General features: G+C 38.2%; 1 protein-coding gene across 1 annotated transcript in view; it reads left to right on the top strand.

The window, feature by feature from the left end:
- nr6a1 (nuclear receptor subfamily 6 group A member 1) overlaps nt 1-21519 on the top strand; it is a 145031-nt gene that overhangs the window by 9511 nt on the left and 114001 nt on the right. The window contains exon 2 of the mRNA XM_015379919.1: nt 13574-13618. Within this exon, the coding sequence (XP_015235405.1) occupies nt 13574-13618 (45 nt within the window). The remainder of the gene's footprint in view (nt 1-13573; nt 13619-21519) is intronic.

A 21519-nucleotide genomic window follows, 5' to 3' on the forward strand; every position in this document is an offset into this window, starting at 1 on the left:
GTGGTGGGCGGGGGTAGATGGCTTATCATAAAGGTAAAAAGATCTGATGAAAAGCTGGAATTAAGACCATTATGATCAGCTGGATTCTGGACTTTTTGCATACTCGGATACTTTACTGGGAAACAATAATGCGCATATTTGCATAGTTTCAACCTTTCTTGTTCTGTACGATTACATCATGTTTGAGAAGTTTCTTGAGAAAAAGCACGAAAACAACCAAATAATCATTGTTTTTGTTTCAAATCCTTGGCTAAATGACATGAATATGGTTCAAAAAGCAGCCATTAAGAGACCTTGAAAGGGAAATAATGACTGGCAGCATTTCGGACAGAAATCTTTGATGGTCATAGACGACTAAATTAATTGTTGCTGCTAAGATTGTTTAGCTTAAGCATGAATGTTAGTTGTCATTGTTTCAAGGTTTACCACTGCTATTCGCTCTAAAAAAAAAACTAATTGTCAGATTTTTCTATTTTTTTTTTTCTTTTGAGGGAGCTGAATAAACTCTTTGCCATCCTTAGACATGTATAGAAGTATCAATTATTAGGGTTATTTTTGCGTAGACAATCTATACATTTCCAACCTGTAATTTATGTTCTATGATGAAGATTATATGGTTGTGGTTTTTTTTCTTAGTTCTTCTAGGAAAGCAGTTTTGCTCCATGAACTTGACTGGTTCTGGGAGGGTAGCACCATGTGGCCACTTTTTTTTCCTTTTCTTAGACCAGAAACTCAGGGTATGACAGCACTGACATGTGGATCTGTGATGCTGTGCTGTGTTACACAACAAGGTCAAGGGTCAGATGTTGAGGTCAACTAATGACGGCAGAGCTGCCTGTTGAGTCAGCCCCTGAGTTCCATCACAATCTGTCAAATCTTATATTCAGCAGCGTGTGCTCGGGGCCTGCCAGTTCTTGGCTTAAAGGCAGGAAACTTATTTGGATGCATAAATATAATAAATTATATATTTTGTTTTTGCTCAAAACTTCTTTAATTTTTAATTTTTTATTATTTTCCAGTTTTTCTTAGTTTTTTTTTGCTGGAATTTGGATTTCAGGATTTTCTTTTAGTTTTGTGGTGAGATGCAGCTAGTTATCATGGCTTATCGCCTGCCAACTTTTCTCTAACCAGTTGTTTTTAAATTTGCTTTATCATAACCTGGACTTGACAAACTGTTAGGACCAACAGATTTATTCACATTAGGGCTCAAGGAGGCGAGGCACCCTCCTTCTGTTCTAGGCCATATTATATGATTTCACGGTTTTTAAACATTATTAATTGAAAAGCTATACTGCTGTTGCCTTTTTGCTGGCAAGTCACTTAGGAACTTGTTTTAGAGTAAAACTGTTGGTATGATTAAGACATAGGCAGCACAAGATAAGGAAAATGTGAGATTAAGATTAAAGATGCACTGATCTGATACCTGCTTTACATGAAGCTGTTGTTTCTATTTCCTTTTCCTTTTTCCTGCTTATGCATGCTTTGTTTGTTGATAAATAATATGAAGTACATTTATATTTACATTAATTGACCTTTTTAACCATGCTTATGTCAAGGCTGAAGCCTTCACACACGGGATGATATGTGGTTGGTTCATTCAACAGCTGAATTGGAATCGGAAATCAGTTGTAACGCTCGGCCCAGGTATCAGATTTTTGATGTATTGCTACTCCATGTGGTTTTCTTTTCTCAAAGATCCAACTGTGTAACCTGAGAGTCAGATCTATCCACTGAACCAAATTTCTTTTTGTATATACTTGTGTGTACAAAATGAACAAGACTGCTTTAGAGCAAAGCAGATATAGGCCTACTTGGCCAATAAGATATATTTTTGGTGGGCATGTCCCGATCTGATCAAATCCAATCAGATATCATCTGATATCGGCCGCTAAACTAACATCAGATTATATCAGCCTGCATATAAAATCTCTAATATTGGTATGCTTATAGATGGGTATCTGGATCTGTTTTAATGTTAATCGAACCGATTTCTTTTTTCTTTTTTCTTTATTGTCATTGTCCTTACATTTTTTACAAGAAAACAGCAACAAAATAAATTCTCTGCATTTAACCTATCCTCTAGAGGAGCAGTGGGCTGCCATTGTGTGGTGCCCTGGAAGCAGTGTCGGGTCTTTCTCTGGAAGCCAGAGTGGCAGTCCATGGGAGTGGGTTTCAAACTCACAACCTCAGGATTCCAAGCCCTATGCAACCACTTGGCCGCCACTCTTTTACCCGTTGTTGTTGTTTGGTGTTCTTTGAGTAATGTCACTGCTCAAGCCCTGCTAAACACCCAACACTACAAGGTAATTATACATACCGGTACTTAAAAGTATGTGTAATTCATGCTGACATTGTATCTGTTCAATATCAGCATCAGTAAATAATTAATTTCAATTTAATTCAATTTGGTTTATTATATAGTGCCAGTTCACAATACATGTCATCTCAAGTCATTTACAGAGACAATTCACCCAGATCATGCCGTTGAACTGATTCAAAGTTTTCTATCTAAGAAAACCAGCTGATTGCATCGACTCAATAACTTGAAGGCAATCCCTCACAATAAGCAAGCTTGTAGCAATAGTGGAGAGGAAAAACTCTCTTTTAATAGGAAGAAACTTCCAGCAGAACCAGGCTCAATCAGTTTCACAGGCGGCCTCTTCCAGGAAACACAAAAACAGGCAGATAAGAACATCCAGCCAGTAACAGTCAGAGAAACAGGACTAAACTGAAAAACAGGCCAAGCTCCAACATCCACAAACAAAGGCATTGATAGCAGCGTCACAGCCAACAACCCTCCCCAGGATGGAGTCACAGCCAAACAGAAACAGACCAGATGAAGCCACTATTAGGAAAAAAGCAAAGGGAGCATAGTGTTGGAGATTGAAGTTACAAATTCTGCAGAATAGGAGAATGAAGATAATGATGAAAAAAGGCTGCTATATCAGTATTGTATTAGAAATTATAAAGTTGTACTGGTACTCCCCTATATTTTGGTTTTCTAATGCGGGATTTATTTTAGAGGCCTCGTCTCTAAAGTAACTCCATAACTTCTTAATTATCTTGTCCAATGTGGTCTATTATCAGATTGAAGGGAGACTGTTTAATATCGAGACAGTTGCCGGTTACTTTTTTGGCCGCTAAACCTACACCAAGTACAAGAGAAAGATGTGTGTCTGGCCACTCAGGAAAAAACTCAACGATAACTGGCACTGAGCACTGCCAATTGATCTGTGCAACTCTAATAACTAAACCCCACTTCCACTACCCTCTGAAAACCGATGCTTGCTAATGTCAGATCGAGCTTTGATCAGTTAACAGCTCCAAGCTTGGTTCCTTACGACCATTTACACACCACGCTAGAGCGGTTCCTCGCCTCCGAAAGTGGTGTTGGATGTAGGAGTTTGCCCTGAAATCGAAGGATTGACTGTTCAAGCCCCGGCTCTGACTTTCAGTGTCGATGTGTCCTTGGGTAAGACACTTCACCTGCATTGTCTACTTATGGTGGTCAGAGGGCCCGGTGGCGCCAGTGTACGGCAGCCCCACTTCTGTCAGAGAGCCCCAGGGCAGCTGTGGCTACAATGTAGCTTGCCACCATCAGTGTGTGAGTGCGTGCGTGAATGGGTGAATGAATGAATGTAGTGTAAAGCGCTTTGGTCAAGTCTGACTTGAAAAAAGGCACTATATAAGTACAGGCCATTTACCATTTACCATCCTAGTGACGATCTACGGTACTACTGCTCTCTAGAGGTAAACAAGCAAATCAACATGGCACCGCCCGTAACATACAGGAAGTTTGGTTATAATTGTAATATTTCGTTGTTTACGGAGAGTCAGGCGAAGAAGGCAGCCTTTTGTGAATTTACTTGATAGAGTCGGCTTTTTGGAATAGGATACGGCTAACGATAGTCTAATCAGGTCTTACAGACGCAGTAAACAATGACAGACGTTGGGGTTCATCACACTGCTAAGCAGAATCATCACTGGAAATCATGTGGCACTATAGGGAAGGTAGTATTTTTATGAATATCTGAAATTTTATAATTACGGAGGCCGACTGTAAGGAGATGAAATCGTCTGCTTATGCGCTCTTTGTTATCCGAAAACCGAGCCTGAACTGAACCACACCGAGCCCTACTGATGAACTAGTACCAGTTTAGCTTGGTTCGGTTGTGTCTGGCACGGTCCACTTCAGTTATGCATGCCATTTACACTCAACAGTTATCTCGGTTAAAGAACACTGGTTCTAAGCTTTTGTATTAGGCTTTTACTGGGTTTTACTCTTCTGATGCTAACAGAGGCATAAACTATCATCATTTTTGCCTGACCTGCCAAAGTAAATCCTAACACAAGGCCTGTTGTCCCTTAGATCTGACAAACTACGGACTAGTTAAGCAGAGAAAGAGTCTAAGAATGTTAACATCCTGCTAAATGTTGGCTTGCTTTGCATTTGCTACTAAATGGCAAGTAGCATTTAAAAATGCAATAGTTTCTATTTCCTTGAAGTGTGCTTTAAATGTGTAGGACTATATTTCTGCTGCCGTCAGCAATAATATTTGATATGATAGAAACTGAAAATGGGTTTCATGATAAATTTCTATACTTTTATGATATGCATCAAAAACAGCAACGATTCATTTCTCTCCAACCTTTGTTAAATTATAAAGACCCAGGAAAAGTACAATTTATGCATGTGAGCAGAAGCATAGAACTGCAACACACCAACACTTTCTGATCCCTTATTGTCAAGTTGCCTTCACTAGTTTAAGCCAATTTCCGTTAAGTTTATATGCAAATTAACCGCATAATTCTTCTTTTGGCTCAGGTTCTCTGACTTTATTTTTTCACTGAAAGATAAAAGTGGTCTTTGAACCTTTTTTCAACAAGTGTTAAGCTTTGACAACAACAAGCTGATCCAGCTTTAGTCTTATCACAGCCAGGTGGTCGCATTACTGGCGGCGACATCTCCCCTCTTCACTTTGTTATAACCCCATCTGTTCCTCCAAGACTGTCTGAAGCAAACTGAAACTCCTTACTGTCATGCATGGATGTCTTTATTGGAGGGGGCAGGGGGATAAAGTGGTGCCCAAGGGGTAAAGAAACCCTCTCTACTCTGACCTCTCAGCAAGCATGGGATTCATTATGTCCTGCTGCTGCTGCTGCCAGTGAAAACAATGATCTATCTGTAGCGCTGCTTCCTCTCATCCATCTTGCGAGTGGGAAAGAGTGATTGATTAAGCGCAGAGCTGATGTCACACAACTAAGACCTGTTATTTTGACCTTTTTTCACCCAAAGTAATGGTCCATCTTCATTCTCTGTTCTACATCAGACACTTAATACCTTTGTGTTTTTTTTGTCACTGTAACAGCGCCATTTAAAACCTGTAACATGGAGATATATGTGTAAAATGGTTCTACTCAGGTTGCCTTGTTTTCTGTTACATAGGCAAACAGGCTCACACTGACTTTCTCCTCTTTACACTATTTACACAAAAGACAATGTTGGCAATACGGTAAGGTTTTGATCAAAAGATTAAATTAGTTTGTGTGTTTTTTACTGTCATTCGTCGTGTGATAAAAGTGTGAGACATGTTCAACTGTTTCTTCATTATAAAAAGCTATGTGAGAGATTTAACCTTGCTACAACTGGCTTAACTAGGAAACATACCTGTTTGTATTGGTATCTGTCAAGCATTGCGCTCCCCGTGCACAGGGAGCTGATGTCACTGGCAAGCAACAGCTTCCTGTTTTGGTTTTAATTAAACCCAATATTGTGGCTGGTTGTTTAGTCAGTTAAGTGTTTTTTATTTAATATGAAAAAGTATTTTATATCTAAATGATGAAAACTCAAATGTCCCAGTAAAATACTTTAAAACAATGATTAAAACGTTCCCTCTTCATGGTCTCCTCCTGCCGCTCTTATGCATGTGGTGCAGAATCCATTCCATAGACTGTTAACACTAGGCCTGCTATAGACTATTTATCTGTCTCTAATATATATAGCCCAAACTTGATTAGTTCATCCTAAACTATTACAGTAGAAAACTGATAAAGTGGATCAAATGGATAAGATCTGTGTGTGTTGCCATGTTTCTGTTTCCTTGTGGGGAAGATTTCCAGGAATTTGGTACAATTTGGGGACTTAAGTATATAGTTTATTCCAGTAAAAATTAAGGGAGGCCACAAATAAAAGAAAAGTTCCGGAACCACTGCTCTAGGATTTGCATTATATTATAAGAATTAATATTTTGGGCTGCATTTTTTCTTCATTTAGAATAAAACAGAATAATCCTCCTTACAGTGTGGAAGTGCAAGTCAGTTATTTTTAGGGATGGAACGGTTTATGAAAACCGTCCGAACCGTTCGGTTCGACTGTCTCGGTTCGGTTTGCGTGTGTTGCGTTCGGTTCATGCGCTGCTCCTTTTTCTCAGCGTGTACACTCCAGAGCAGAAGGTGGCGGTACTGCGACCAAAGCCTACCACCAGTAGTAAACAAGAAGAAGAAGAAGAAGCTTAGCCGGGTGTAGCAGAAAAAAGTCAGTTGTTGTGGAGAATTGTGTGGGTATGGCGAGTGGGAAAGAACAGGAGTTGGAAGACGCGCCAGCAGCACTTTATAGGTCTGCTGTATGCGACCACTTTGCATTTAGAGTGACCTACGATGACGGGGGAAAGAAAGTTGTGTATAAAAGTGCAACAGTGTGCAAGCATTGTGCAACACGTTTTGTTTATGCTAACAGCAACACGACCAACATGTCAGGCTAACAATCAACATATACCGAACCGAAAACCGTGAACTGAACCGTGGATTTTGTGAACCGTTTCACCCCTAGTTATTTTAGACCTTAATTACTTTATCAATTATTTTTTTGATTGATAAAAAAATACTTTTAGTAAACCTTTCTCAATAAGAAAATGTTTTGAATTTTGAAAAAAAAAAAAATCTCCAATATAAGCACGCTAGATATACACTTCGTTGTAAAGTTTGTGTAACCGATTGGATGATAATAAATTATGGGTCATTTGTTCTCATACCTATTGCTTTTGACCAATGATGTTTGAGTTATGCCACTCATCAAGTATTTTCTAACATTCCACACTGCAAAATGGAATATAAATTTGTATCATCTGTGCTGATTTCATACCTGGTTGATATGGTATTGTTCAATACGCAACACTGCAATAGCGGTATGGTATCAGAAATGAAAAGGCTTCAAGGACACAACTTATCGCTCCATTTTAATTAAACGAATTAGTTCTTTTTGATAGTCAATTTATTTATTAATTATCTTATATGAAAACTGTTTTTATTAGATAGTTGTTTTGGCTTAAATTCTGCTCTAGGTGGGTTATTGTTTCTGGAAATTATGATTATTTCAATAAATGACAAATTGTTTGACCCTAATCTCCTGCAAGTTAATTTAAAAAAATGACAGCAGAGGAAAATATGCTGTACAGTCAATAAAACGCATGTAAATTGGGCTCTCTAAAGTTGATTTAGATTTGTCGTTTGTTGTTGTGTGTTATAAACAGCATGTGGCAGCTTAGTCAGAGTGGGACAGAGAATATCCTATTAATGCACTTATGCATGGTAATTGGATAGATCAGTGGGGGTATCAAAAGGTCAAAGAAATGCATTCCTGCTACCTTTACAAACCGAATGGATTTTAAGGGTGGTGTTAAAATCCGTTCAGCAACACATTCCTTATTTGGAGTGATTTGGGGTCTTCTTTCTCTTGGTGTCTTTTGGTTTATTTTTAAAAACCAAATTAGCCTCTGGGGTAACTGGTAAATAGTAATCATTTGGATTTTACATTTATGATCGGAGCTGTCCAGTTGTGGTTTAAGAGTCGCTGCTGGTTTCATCAGATAATCAGGCTGATTGTATCCTCATTTTATCATTAGTCCCTCACCTGAAGAAAAAGACAAAAGGCTTTAACCCCCCCTAAATACTCTACAGTCTATGCTGAGAGGAGGAAAAAATCAAGCTGACATTGTAAAATGCTGATTCTTTATAATCTACTAGTTAGATTGTTGTTGTAACATCTGTAACTTCATTATAAGCTCTATTTATATCTTACATTCGCAATAAACCTCTGTTCAGTCCTTCTTGGAAGATCATCACAATATGTAGAGATGATGAACTGGTACAGTGTTGAAGTATTTCGTGGTAAATGGCTCTCACTGATCTTGCATAGTATGTCCCAGTCCACAAGGAGGGAGGCGGGGGGGGGAGATGGTATGTTATTTTGATGGTGAGCTGATTGTGCTGGAGGTTGCAAAGGTTTTAAAGGTGAAAGGTTAAAGATGCAGCCTTCCTTTGTCAACAGACAATGGGCCACAGTGGAGCAGGTTCTAGCTGTATTGGCTGCTGCTGGAAACCTTTCCAGCCTCAGGCTATGACGGTCAATAAGCCGTCATGAGGATTAGTGACAGAGACCACACACTCCAGAGCTCCATTCTTTTCTACTGTGGGGCCATTATCTGTGAATATTGAAGCATTGGAGTATGGACTAAAAAAAAGACTTTGCTCTGATCTCAGAAATTACTTGATTATGAAAAGGGCTGAAACAAATAATCGAATTAGTCGCCTATTGAAATAATCGTCAACAAATGTATTAATCGATTAATGGTTAACTGGAGTGTAGATTAGCAGCAATCATACCAAAATGATAAAAAAAAAAGTATGTAAACTTTTTTTGCATTTAAGATAAAAAAAAAAAAAAATTCTGCCAATTTGTTCTATCCAGAACTCCTCAAGCAGAAAGCTCTTAGTTTCACCTGGTTTAATTTCTTAAAAAGTATTTTTTAAAGAAGCTTTTGCTATCAGATTATTAATGAAAAAATAATTGACAGATTAATCAATTTGCAAAGTATTCATTGTTGCAGCCCTAATTAAGAGCTGACCGGATAGCAGAGAAGAATAGGGCGATCCTCACGTTAAGCAGTAAGAAACTAGAGATGCGTAGAAGGCTTCTTCAGTTTCTCCTGCTCTCAGGTAGCAAAGATCCTCTGTAACTTCAGAAAAAAAAAAGATTCTCGTTTCATAACTCATAAAAAAATGCCAGTTTCCATTTATACCGACCGACGACCTGCAGAAAATACAAAGATATCATTGCTCTACACTCTATAACCTGTAAATTTAGGTCAGGATGATGAGATCTTTTCTAGTAAAGTAGACTGTCCACTAGAGTTGCAACTATCGATTATTTTGCAAAGCGATTAATCTGTGGATTTCTTTTTTCGGTTAATAATCAGATGGTCTAAGATTCCTTAAAGAAGACTTTTAATGAAATAAAACCAGGGGAAATTCAAACTTTACAATTTGAAGAGCTCTGGAAAAAGCATATTGACACATGCATTTTTTTTTTATTTTAAATGCAAAATGTTTGTATATTTTTGCAATTCTAGTATATTAACTTCTCAGCTAAAGGCATGTTTTAGAGTCTCTATACTCCAGTTAACTATCAACTGAATAATAAAATAGTTGATGATTATTTCAGTAATTGATTAATTACGATAAAACTCATGAATTGTGCACCTTCATAATACACAAGCAGTTGGTGCCCAAGGACATTTGCACTTGTGGCATTATTGTTGCATGTCTTTATAAGTGTGTGTCTGTTCAGATGGAGAATAACCGAGGCACGTGTGTGTTGATGTATGCTCCAGGGAGAACATATGCTGCTGTTGACTGTGGGGCTGGCTTTAGGGAGGAGGAGGGGTGCAGCTGGCGTGTGTCGGGTCAGGGGTCTACAGCTGTTGGTAGCATGGAGGTACACTGACATATCGGGGGAGGTGAGTAGGTTGGTGGAACTAATACACCCATTGCCCGGTGGTCAGCACCAGTCTGAACATGAATGATGTAGCTCGCTGGGCGCTGTGTAAGTGAGAAGCCGCTACTTGGTGGCAGCACAGATGGCTGTACAGCTAAAGGACGTGTGATGGCGGGAGGGGGGGGGCGGGTAAAAAATAAAAGTTCTGGCACAAAGAGAGTAACTGATATGAAGAAAACAGATTGTTCTGCAGTTATGGGAGTCAAATGATACATCAGGATGGGTAACTGAAAATCTGGCTGTGTGGTCCTTGGGCTTATTGTCCATTAGCCACTATGGATTGGGCAAACTGTCCAGTTTTTTAGTTAGAAGTGCGACAGAAGCTGTTTTTTATTTTGGTCATTTTTAGAAATGATCTATAAAACTATTCACTACAGGTACTAAAATAATGACAAGAACAATGACCTTCCTTGAATTAATAGATAACAAGGTGGAAAATGTTCCTCTTGAATTGTGTTCCATCGATTGGAAGCCTCACTTGTAAACGTATCCTAAAAATGAACACGTCTGTGTTCATTTTCAGTCATCCTGGTCATTGCAGCCACAAAACAGGCTTAAATTTTGAAGATGTCTTGATTACTATCTGGAAGTCTTTATCAGTTCTGTTTGCTTACACCAGAGCAACCTGTTTATTATTTAGGCAAGTATTTCTTTGTTTAACTCTGATCCCCTCCCCAGTTTTAGATGATTGATCTATCCCTAGTACTGAGATATGTACCACATGCTTTTATAAGTGTTATTACAAAACATTCTCTCAATCCAAATGACTAAACTTTTATCTAATCTTTCTTACTGAGATGATGTTGAGGTTCTATTTGGGAGTTACAATGAAGATTATATGGATGGAGGTGGTTTAGACTTTGAAAGTACGTTGGAAGAAGGATGTTAAGGGCCGGATCTGCTAGTCAGCAGGTCTACAGAAAGATAAAGGAAGAGATTTACGGATGGAATCAAAGAGGACATGAACGTAGTTGGTCTGACAGAAAAAGATGCAGACGATAAGATGGAGACAAATGGTTCTGTATGGGGACTCCTGAAAGGGGAAAACCAAAAGATATAATCTTCCTTTTCTGAAAAAAAATCTTGGCAAAATAACTGGTAATAAAATGTAAACATTTGCACCATAAGGACCAATGAGGTTTTAGGGCTCATCATACAACCAAAACGGCACTGGTTGAAGTCACTAATGATATTCTAATGACCTCAGACATGGAGGCATGCACTTGTATATCTGCTCTTTCTATTAGATCTCTTTACAGAATCTTCTTTAAGGATCCTTTGGTTGTCCGATTAATAATTGGAAAAAAATAATCGATAGATTAATCAATTTGCAAATAGTCCTTAGTTGCAGTCCTAGTTAAAGGTATAGTGGAGAATTTTCGCGAATTTTTGAAACGACCCGCGCTCTCCATTAAACCCCCGCTTAGACCCCCGCTCCGGAGAGGGAACGTCTATTAAACGCTTGGGAGAGCGTGCACAAGCTCATTTCTCTTCGTGCACGCTCTGTTTAAGAGTTGCCGTTCTCATAGCTCATACAAGCTTACTATGTACAAATGTCCGCTCTAACCTCTAAATTCCTCAATCATTATATAGAGCGAGGACTATATAGTGGACTTAATAGTGAACTCAGTTAACTGACCGTTTGGACAGATGATCACTACTCTTTGCTCCCCGTTAGTCATAAAACTCCTCCACCGCGTGGTGCCTGCGCCATCTTTGTTATTGGTCGTTGCTGTCGGGTAGCGACAGCCTATGAAGACAGTGGGCCGCTGTGACAGCAAATCCCACAATGCTTTGCGAGGAGAGCCCTCCATGCAAAGCATTATGGGATATATCTGCCTCTTTTGAAGCCTTTTTTTTTCATACACTTCATAGACACTTTTTCTCTTATGACCCTCGGCCATTTTCAAATAACCGCGGTGATTAAGGTGAGCTTCAATGACTGTCTGAAACCGTAGCTCACTACAGATATACACCTGAAAGTGCGCATGTGTAGTAAATATAGCTAACGGGACGAGCATGTAGGACGGCCTTACGTAAAGGACAGCCCTTATTTCTGAATAAAGTGATTAAATGTGTTCTGTTTCATCATTTGGCTCAAACAACATATGTATATATGTTATATTTTTAATAACATGTAATTTAACTTGGGACATTTTCATTGGGGCTTATCTCTGCACACTTGCTTCAGCCTCCTTAAGCTAAATAAAGCTGCTAATTATTAAAAAGGAGGGGGAATCTCACTAATATTGTTCAGATTCCTTCATGGTCTGCATGTTGACAGCATCTAAATCTTAGGTTCATTATGCTGTTTAGCCTGGTTATAAGTTATCATATTTATATTTTGTCTTTCAAAATGTTCCTTTTCCAGAACAGTGGCCCATTAGGACTGACTTTGGGCATGCATAGAGTGATGGCTTTGTGTCAAGTAGTAAAAAGCAACTCCACCTTTTTGTGGAGGTTAATTCACTAAACCAGCTTCAGTTCTGTGGGTTTTGGCGCCAGAAGAATATATATATATTTTTGCAGATTAAATATCGCCTCAAACTTGTTATTTTGATTACTAAAACTTCTTTGCAATGTTTTCTTCATGGACAAATAGAGCACAGCAGCATTTTTAGTAGTATTTTTCAGTTCACCTCTCTGCAATGGCAAAAGCACAGTGACTTTTGTTCTCGCTCTGCAACCTCCTCACCACCGGAGGTTTTTTTTCTGTAATGGATTAATGGGAATAAAGTTGTCCAGATTCCCAGCCCAGGCTGGGAATCTTTGACTGGCCTTATTCTTTAGTTTCTCAATGACTTGGTACAGTTGAACTTGCTTAAAATGGGGCAAAAAATATTGCATAAGCCAGTATTTATTTATTTTTTAACTCCTCAAGGCTCACCGCCCTGCATGTTTTAGATGTTTATCTGCTTCAACACACTTGATTCAGATGATTTTAGTTCAGTAGAGCTGGTTAACCTATCGGTTTATATCAGGTGTGTGGAAGTTTGGAAATACCCTTAACATGCAGGGCAGTGTGCCTCTGGGACCAGGGTTCATAAATTACATATGGTCTTCTTTACAGATGATAAAACAGACTTTACATGTAAAAACTTCTCAAGCTGCTTTATGGTTGTTCAAAATAAAAGAGGGATAACACCTTTGTCATAGCCACATGTTTGATGTATATGTATATTATTCAGCATTTCTGCAAACCAGAAAACAAATTTAACTTGAAAAGCACAGCTGCGTAAATCAAATATTCTGTTTAAAGCGTAAGAAATTGAGAACCGAATCCAACAAACTCTTCTAGCACCTTTTAGTTGGAATTAGTTAATCTGACAAACTGCATATTTTCCTGTGTAGTTTTTTCATTTAGATTTACTTTGCATTCGAAGTTTGCTTTAAAGGGAGTTAAACCTTAAATTTATAAAATTAACTTGCTGTTTTTCCTTTTCTTAAAAAAGAGCTGTAATTATTCCTTCTGATGCTAAAATAGTTTATATATTTTGGGAAAGAAAGCCAGATTCCTGTCATTCCAGCACATCACCTCCTTCACTCTCCATATAACCCAGTTCCATTTGTTTCCTTGAACAGCTCATGGAATATCTGTTTCACACTTCTGTAGGTTTCTTTCAGTCAGCATGAAGCAGCTAAAGGAGATGGTCTAAATTTTTTAAACTGAATTTAACAATTAAACTGGATTATATGCATAATATCTAACAGTTATTCTCCCTCTGTGTGCCTTCTAACCAGGTTTTTACAGTGACCATCCACTGGAGACAGAACCTGACAGCATGGGTAAGTTCAAACATGGATGTGCTAATTTTAGTTAATTAACTTCTGGTCTTTATTTATCTACAATATTAGGTTATTTTCTCTCCATCTTTGTTACAACATCACATGTATGTGGTCAGCACTGATAACTGGTCAGAATACAGTTTTACCATGATTCATTAGGACTGCCTTTGAAAGCCATTAAAGAAAGAGCTCCATCTAGTGGCAAATTAAAGTTTATAAATTAATAAAATGGCTGGATTTCTGGTTATATCCACAAGAGGGCAGTATGACCCTAAACCCAGTAGCTCATCTCTCTCTTGGGTAGAGCTGCAGCTCTGGTTTATCTAAATTTATAATCTAACAGGTGAAACTTGACTGAATGTTTGTGTCTGGAAAAATACCAACTTTAACAATCAACGTTCAAAAGCTTCGGTGACAGAATCACTAATGTCTCAAACACTGAGATATGGGGAAACGAGTTAAGCAGAGGGTCTCTGCTGTAAAGGAACTGTGCACCATAGGGGTCGAGGTGAGGCAGTGGTCCAATGTTAAGGTCCAGGTTCACATGAAGTTCACTTTAGACTCCTGAGTGTCATTTCGGCACCAGGTGGCACTGTAGAGAGGGTCAGAGGTCGGACACAGTTGAGAAGCAGCTGACCTCGCCGTGACTCCTCTCTGACCTGATTGTGTGTCGTTCTCCTTGGATGTAAGCCTTCTGCTCATTCTTTCCAAACCTTTGAGAAGTAAGAGGAGGAGAAGAGGTTTGTTTCTAGGCAGTGGAAGAAAGCTGAAGAGGAGCTATTAAAGCTGCGCACACACTGAATGACCAGCATTGTTGGCTTGTAGCAGGATGAGGCGTAAATTTATGAGGCAGCGCCTGATTGGGTTGTAAACTTGACAAGGTAGGCTTGCTGCCAGGGCAGCTTTCTTTTTCTCTTTTAGGCTCTTTATGTTCCCAGGATTCCTCAGTGCAAGCTCTGGGCAAGGGTGATACTGAGGTCAAGGGGGGCTGAGGCAAGGCTCTCTGGGCCTGTAAATGCTTCTAACAGGGTGGGAATTCACAAGCCTCCATTCAGGGCCCAAAAACCCAGGTCAGGGGCCAAATAACTGAGCTGCCAACAGCTGTTTTCAACACTATGCCTGTAGATGTAATACCTGCGTTAACTTGGATATCTGGGAAAAGATCGTGGAATGTGTGATTAGATTCAGGTGATAAAAAAAAAAAAAAAAAAATAATAATTGTGTTTCTCTGATTAATCTTTAAGGCTGATGCTGTAAATGCTCCTAAACTCTGCTAATACCTTTAGTCATGCAATTATTTTCCTCTCATCTGTCTTCATACCATTTCATTTCTTTTGTTTATAGAAGATGAAAAGGTTTCAAATCATTCAATTTTTAAGTTTTTTTTAATCCAAATATTCAATAGCTGGATGGATGGATGGATGGATAGATAGATGACATACACCCCCCCCCACACACACACATGTTGTGTCACAATATCCTTGTGGGGACCTTTCATTGACTTCCATTCATTTCCCACTAATTTATATGTCCTAACCATGACCCTTGCCCTAACCCTAACCATTACCGACACATACCTATCCCTAAACCTAACCTAAACTCAATTCACACCTTAGTCCTAAACCTAACCCCCACCCCAAGAAGAGAAACTTTCCTTATGTCCCCAAAATGGAGCATATTCCTAGGAAATTGTCCCCACCAGGTATTAAAGACATGGCCACACACACATACACACACGTAAATGTTTTTTAAAGTGCAGATAGTTCATATTTTTTCCTCAAAATCATTTTCTGAAATATGTAGTTAAACTTTCTAACCATTTGGTACAGCATTTTTTTCTACTTTTAAGATTCTTGAATTTATCTCTAACAATGAGATTGTTGGTGGTTGTTGACAAATGAATGAAAAAAAAGTTTTTGTCTTATAATAGTTTTTTATTAATTTACCATTAGGTTCTATCCGACTCCTACATAAATAATAAAATAGATTTACACCAATGTTTTAAGGACAAATACTTTTGTTTGTTAAATTCTTCCTTTTTTGCTGTGATTTTTTTGTTTTGTTATTGTTGTTGCTTCTTTAGCTCCTCGCCCCTCAACACCCTGCTTTGACCCCACTCCAGTAGTGGGAGTGAGGTTGTCATGGTAATTTGGTTGCTGCATCTCTTCATGGTTAATCATTAGCAGCTTGAATTCCTAGTGGATTCTTTCACTGGATCCTGTTTTTAATCAATAAAATATTATTAAGAACCCTTTTCTTTAAATGATCACAAGCAAATATCATGTAGGGTTTGTCTCATTTAAGAAGGATCTTTAGTTGTTTTATAAGTCTTTATTTTTCTTAGTTGTCTTTATATTTTAAACAGTCCTCCTCTTGTAATTTTCTAATCAACTTAAACACATGGTGACGTAGTCGGTGTCCTTGATGCACTACACCTCTTCAGCCATTGGGTGGCAGCCTGTTCCTACTGAACCTCCTGCTAATGTTTGCTGCCACATGCAACCTGGACCCAGTGAACTCAAGGCCCATATGGAAGTACTTGGCCTGAGCCCAGCACATGCCTTTTCTTTGTCCTCACATAACTGGGCTGACTTCTGATGGCGGTATCCAAAAGTCTTTCAAAGACCACCAGGTTTTTATTTCTCTACGTGCTGCACAGCGCAGCAGCTAAACACTCAACACCTCCACAAATCGCCACATCTCTTTATTCTATTGTGCCATTTATTTGACATTTAAAAGTCAATTTTACCGTTAAGCTCAAGGTGCAGTTTAACCAAAGTGAATCTTTAGTTAAGTTGATGAATTATCAACATATGAAACCAATTCTTTCCCTTTTCTCCTCCTGCGGTGGGCCCTGTCTTTTGCGCTGTAAATTTAGCATGAATGCTGCGTGTCATCCAGGAGCTGATGCCGCTGACCTCTGTGCTTTCTTTTCATTTTAGCCTTTAATAATTCATGATTAGCCTAGATATGAGTCAACGTCCCCTTTTTTTTTTCTTTTCTTCTTCTCGCATGATTCAACTCGCGGTGGCGTTAGACTTGGGGTCAGCCTGTGGAGTGTTTCCAGGTCAGGGAGAAGTGGGTCACGCTGTTCCCAGTGTCAGTGCCTATAACTTCACAGTGTGTGATGACAAAGCCCAACTCCACAGGGATAAACACACTGAGGCTTGTGTGGCCCTAATACACTTTACGCAGAGAGCCATATCTACCCGCTGCTTCCAGATCTCTGCAGATACCGTTTCCTTCTAAGCTCTTTCTCTACCCCTCATTTATATCAGTGATGTGTTATTTCTAGATTTTAGAAATGCCGCTGATAATAAAAGCTGTCATTTTATAGCATGCTGAGACGTGAAAGCGGATTTCAAAGCCTGGATTGGGGATTTTTTCATTTATTTTGTCAGATACTGGTTTTGTATTACCTCCCTGTTTCACATATATGAACATAAAGACTGGGAATCGTGCACGTTTAAAAAAAAAAGGAAAACATTTTCAAACCATTACGCTTCCTGTTTTGACTTTAGACACCAACTGTCAGCTGAGGTCTGCTCAGAGAAACTTCTGTAGGTGTTAAAAATGTCTCACCTGGTCACATTATTCCCACAGAGCAGTTTCTCCTCCCCAGGCTCACTGAAACTGAAATATATCTGCTACTTTCTACCACTTTCAGAAATGCCCATATTATTACAGAGGGTGGATTAAAGCCAGGATTGGTTTGTCTAATTAAACCAAACACCAACCCACACAGCAGCTTTCTATTTGGTGATGTTTCTGAGGAGCAGTTAGCGTCTCATTGGAAGCGTCCAAATTAGTTGTTATTTTAATATTCTTTGTTTAAGCCTGTTTTGCACATTTCCACAAAATGGAATCTGATTAAAAAGAAAGAACAGAATTGCAAAAAGGAGTCCCAAGCAGAGGGCTGAGACGTGTGACTGAAAAGCAGAGTGGAGATGTGGTATTTAACATCTGGTTCATGGTGGGAAGCTGCTCTAGGCAACTTGCAGCACTGAGGCCCCCCCACCCGCTCTGCCAGGCAGTAAAATAAGGCTGCACTCTATAGAAAGGAGTTCAATGTAGAGGTGGGCAATTTGGCTAAATACAGTATTAGACTCGGGGGCGGATTCAGGAAATGTGGGGCCCCAGGCGAAGACGGGCATGGGCCCCTCTGAGTTGAGAAGATAACACATAAAACAGATCCATCATACATATACAGAAATTTTAGTAGAATAGACATCCATTATTTGTTCTAGGTTTTGTCCCTCTCTTCTTGTCCTTTTTCTTCTTGTTTTGTACTCAGCTGACTTTTCATGCTGTCTTAAAATTAAAGTTTTTTTCCAAGCACTAAGCTCACTTAGCTGATTGCTCCTTCCTTTGTTTCCAAAAAGGCGACAGCAGAAGTAAATACCCCAGTCCTTCTTTTCACTGTAGACAAGCCATGATCTGCTTATCTGTTCTCCATTTTTCATTTGGATGAAATAATANCTGCATGAATCATGACAGCAGACAAGATAGAGGAGAGCAGGAGGCGGGGTTACCAATCTCCTTGCTCTGGAGAGCAGAGTTGCTGCTTTTAGATGTTGTTTGAAATAAAAGTGCTAAAAGACAAAAGACTAAGTTTGCAGCACTCCCCTTCGCATCGTTTGTTTTCAAATGGTTTGCTGCTGTCCGTTGCAGCAAATAGACTGATCCAATATGGTGGACACTGAAGGGGGGGCTGAGACACACTTAATCTTTTAAGCGTTCTGATGGCATTTTAGTGAAAGGATTTTTTTGTTAAAAACAAAATTAATGTGCATGTAAACAGAGTTTTATGGGGCCCCCAGGAACTTGGGAGCCCCATAAAACTCTGTCCTAATGGTAAATCCTGCCCTGATTAGACTTATGCTTTTATTTCATTTTTTCACTGTAAAATATTTGTAATCACTTCATTAAGCTGTTTAATATTTTTAAAGATCCTCTACATTTTGATATGATTAAAACCATTTGGATCAACTGATTTCTTGAGCTCCAGATAGAAAAGTACATTTCTATTATTATTAATTTTTAGCAAAATGACGATGACTCTTAATGCATATCATGTATGTAACTGGATGACAATGTTTATCAGTCTAACCTAAGAATCAATGTTAACTTCCTTGTTTTCGTTTTTTTCTCTCATCACTCGTTCAAAACATCCTCTGTGTGACTTTATACAGTCACATTGAAAATGTTGACCTTTAACAGGTACTGAACATGTTTTTCATGAAGCCTACATCTCTGTATTGAATGTTTTTTTTTTTTTTTTCTGATGTAGTATTAAAATCTTAAATGTTTGTTTTCATTAGCTGTAAGCTGAAAATCATCGTGAGGATGAAGGCTGTAAAACATCCGTTTGATTGGTATTCATTTCGATAACCTGCCTCACCTTGGTGCCTGAATTATTGAAATGATTGAAGGTTGAATCTTTATGTATAAGGAAGAAATTGCTGCCCTAAAAGCACTGATGCTGTTGTTTTTATGATTAGAAATAAATAGATATTCTAAACTGTTTTATTTACTTTGAAATATGCTGTTTAAAGGTCAAAGAACTTTGTGACTCTAAAGTTTTCCCTTATTAATGTTCTCAGTTTATTCCTGTAATGTGTGAGGCTTTGCTTATTTTTTTATTTGCGACTTCCTGACCAGGCATGTCAACGAAACTGTCTCTTGTAGAGAAAATAGGGACCAAAACACGGTAAAATGTCAACTTTTAATGGGGTCATTTAATCATAGCTACGGCTGTGCCAGATTGATTCTTTAACGTTTTCGAGGTTTTTAGAAGCTGCACTAAAATATGGAGCAATTGTTTTGGTTTCTCTAAATTTTGTTTATTAAATACTCATAACAGATTTGTCTTTTTAATCAGGGATGTGTTAAAAAAAAGGTTATGAGTCGATATTAATTCTTAAAGGTTGATTAAAAAGGCATTTTCCACAGTCCATACAGCTGCCATTAAATACTTCAGTAGCTGCTTTTGCTTTATTAATTTGGTGGTGAAAGTTATAATATATTTTTTTAAGAATTTATTTATAATTTATTTATTTTTTTTAACTTTTACGGAATTACTTACATTATTATGTTGTTGTTTCATGTAATCAAGGTAAATGGAATGAAAAAAAAAATCTTAATCTTCACAATCTAATAGATTGTTAAAAAAAAAATTCATGCTGAGCCCTTTTCTTTATATTGAGATAATTTTGAGCAAAATTTTTATTTGATATTTTGTTTTTCTTCACAGATTATTGAGGTATACTGTATTGGTGATCTCATGTCTGTTTATATTTTGATGTCAGATACTTATGTCACTTATTTAAAGAGAAGATTTAATAAGAAGTAGTAGTTGTTCAACTGCAATAGACAAGTCATTGTTGAAGAGGACTTTGGTTTCATTTGGTTTGGTTTCAGCATCATGAAAATAATGATTTATTTTCTGAAATGAATGTCTCTAATTAGAGCACTAATCCTTTGAATATCGTGTGGACTATACGAACAGCCTTCTGCTTATTTTTAGTCTAGAACTCCATGATACAGTAGTTTGTTTTTTTCGTGCAAAAGCAGTTTGTGAAATATTCCCCTGCTGCCATATTTGGTAGTTTATTCTGTTTAAAGAGCCAACTGCTCAAGATGACCACAGTTGATTAGCTTCTCAGTAGCTAAAGTTCACAGAAAAACAATAATGTACGTAATATAATATTTAGATAAGCTAAAAAATATTATCAGAATATCAAGTAGTGGTCGTATCACAATGATGTCTCCCTGTGATCGTGTAGCTTTAGTTCAGGCTCAAATTTGGCAGAACATTCCTCGCTGTTACTATGGTGGAGGCACTGGAATAAAAATGTTTTTTTAATTCAGTATTATAATGAGGATTTCTACAGCATTAAATTCCCTTTAACCTTAGTTTACTTACTTATTTGACATGTCTGTGAGTAACTGAGCAGAAGCAGTCCTGTGATCACAGGAAGTCTACGTTTCTCTCTGGCTGCATTTTCCTGGCATCTGTTGAGTCCAGGTTAAGCTGCGTCTGGCTGTAAGTGCAGCCACAGACATGACGACTAGTAGTCATGACCTGCCAGCATATTTGCTCTTATTAAAATGGAAAAGGAAGAAATTTACTGGACACTTTGGTGGATGAATAATCTCATTAGGACTTTTACTGATTTCTATTTGCATCTAAGGGAAGACATCTAAGATTGTATATTTCACTGGAAAACAAAAAATGTTGCATTCTATTTTTGTAATTAGAATTTTTACTAAATTTAGTTTTGTAATTTTGCCTACATTATGCAAAATAAACTTTTTTGAGCTTTTAATTATGTTTACTGCTATTTTCACATCAAAATCCTGCACAAGGTGGTACCTCGCTTTATTCATGCATGTATGAGTAATCCTCATGAATTCGGCTCTCTGAGCAGAAGCCCTTCTCAGCCCGGGAAAGAGGTCCACATAGAACTGTCATTATCTACCCCCTCTCCAGGAAGCACCTGCCTTGACTGCGCCTGCCCATTATACTACAAGCCCACTTTCTTTGATCAACAAGCAGTGATTTGAGGCAGAGTGCGATCATTTCCGCTCAATGTTTGGTCAACGTGACTATTTTAGCACTTAATCTGCACAGCGACAGCAGCTGTTCCTTTTCAGCTAATGTCTAGGCCATAAAAATGTCTGTTTAAAAAAACAAAAACAAAACAACTGTAAAACTATACTGCAGAAGCTATAGGAGGAGACACTGCAAGTTTTTTTCTTCTAGGGTGGAAGAAAGTTCCCAATATTTTATAATAAATAAATACACTGTAGCCCCTAAGACAATATTTGGTCATATATATTTGGCTATATAAATTTCTATACTTGACCTTGTCAGGAATATATGACCATTAACCACTGTA

Source organism: Cyprinodon variegatus, unplaced genomic scaffold (genome assembly GCF_000732505.1).
Source record: "Cyprinodon variegatus isolate N-32 unplaced genomic scaffold, C_variegatus-1.0 Scaffold203, whole genome shotgun sequence".
Classification (NCBI taxonomy): Eukaryota; Metazoa; Chordata; class Actinopteri; order Cyprinodontiformes; family Cyprinodontidae; genus Cyprinodon; species Cyprinodon variegatus.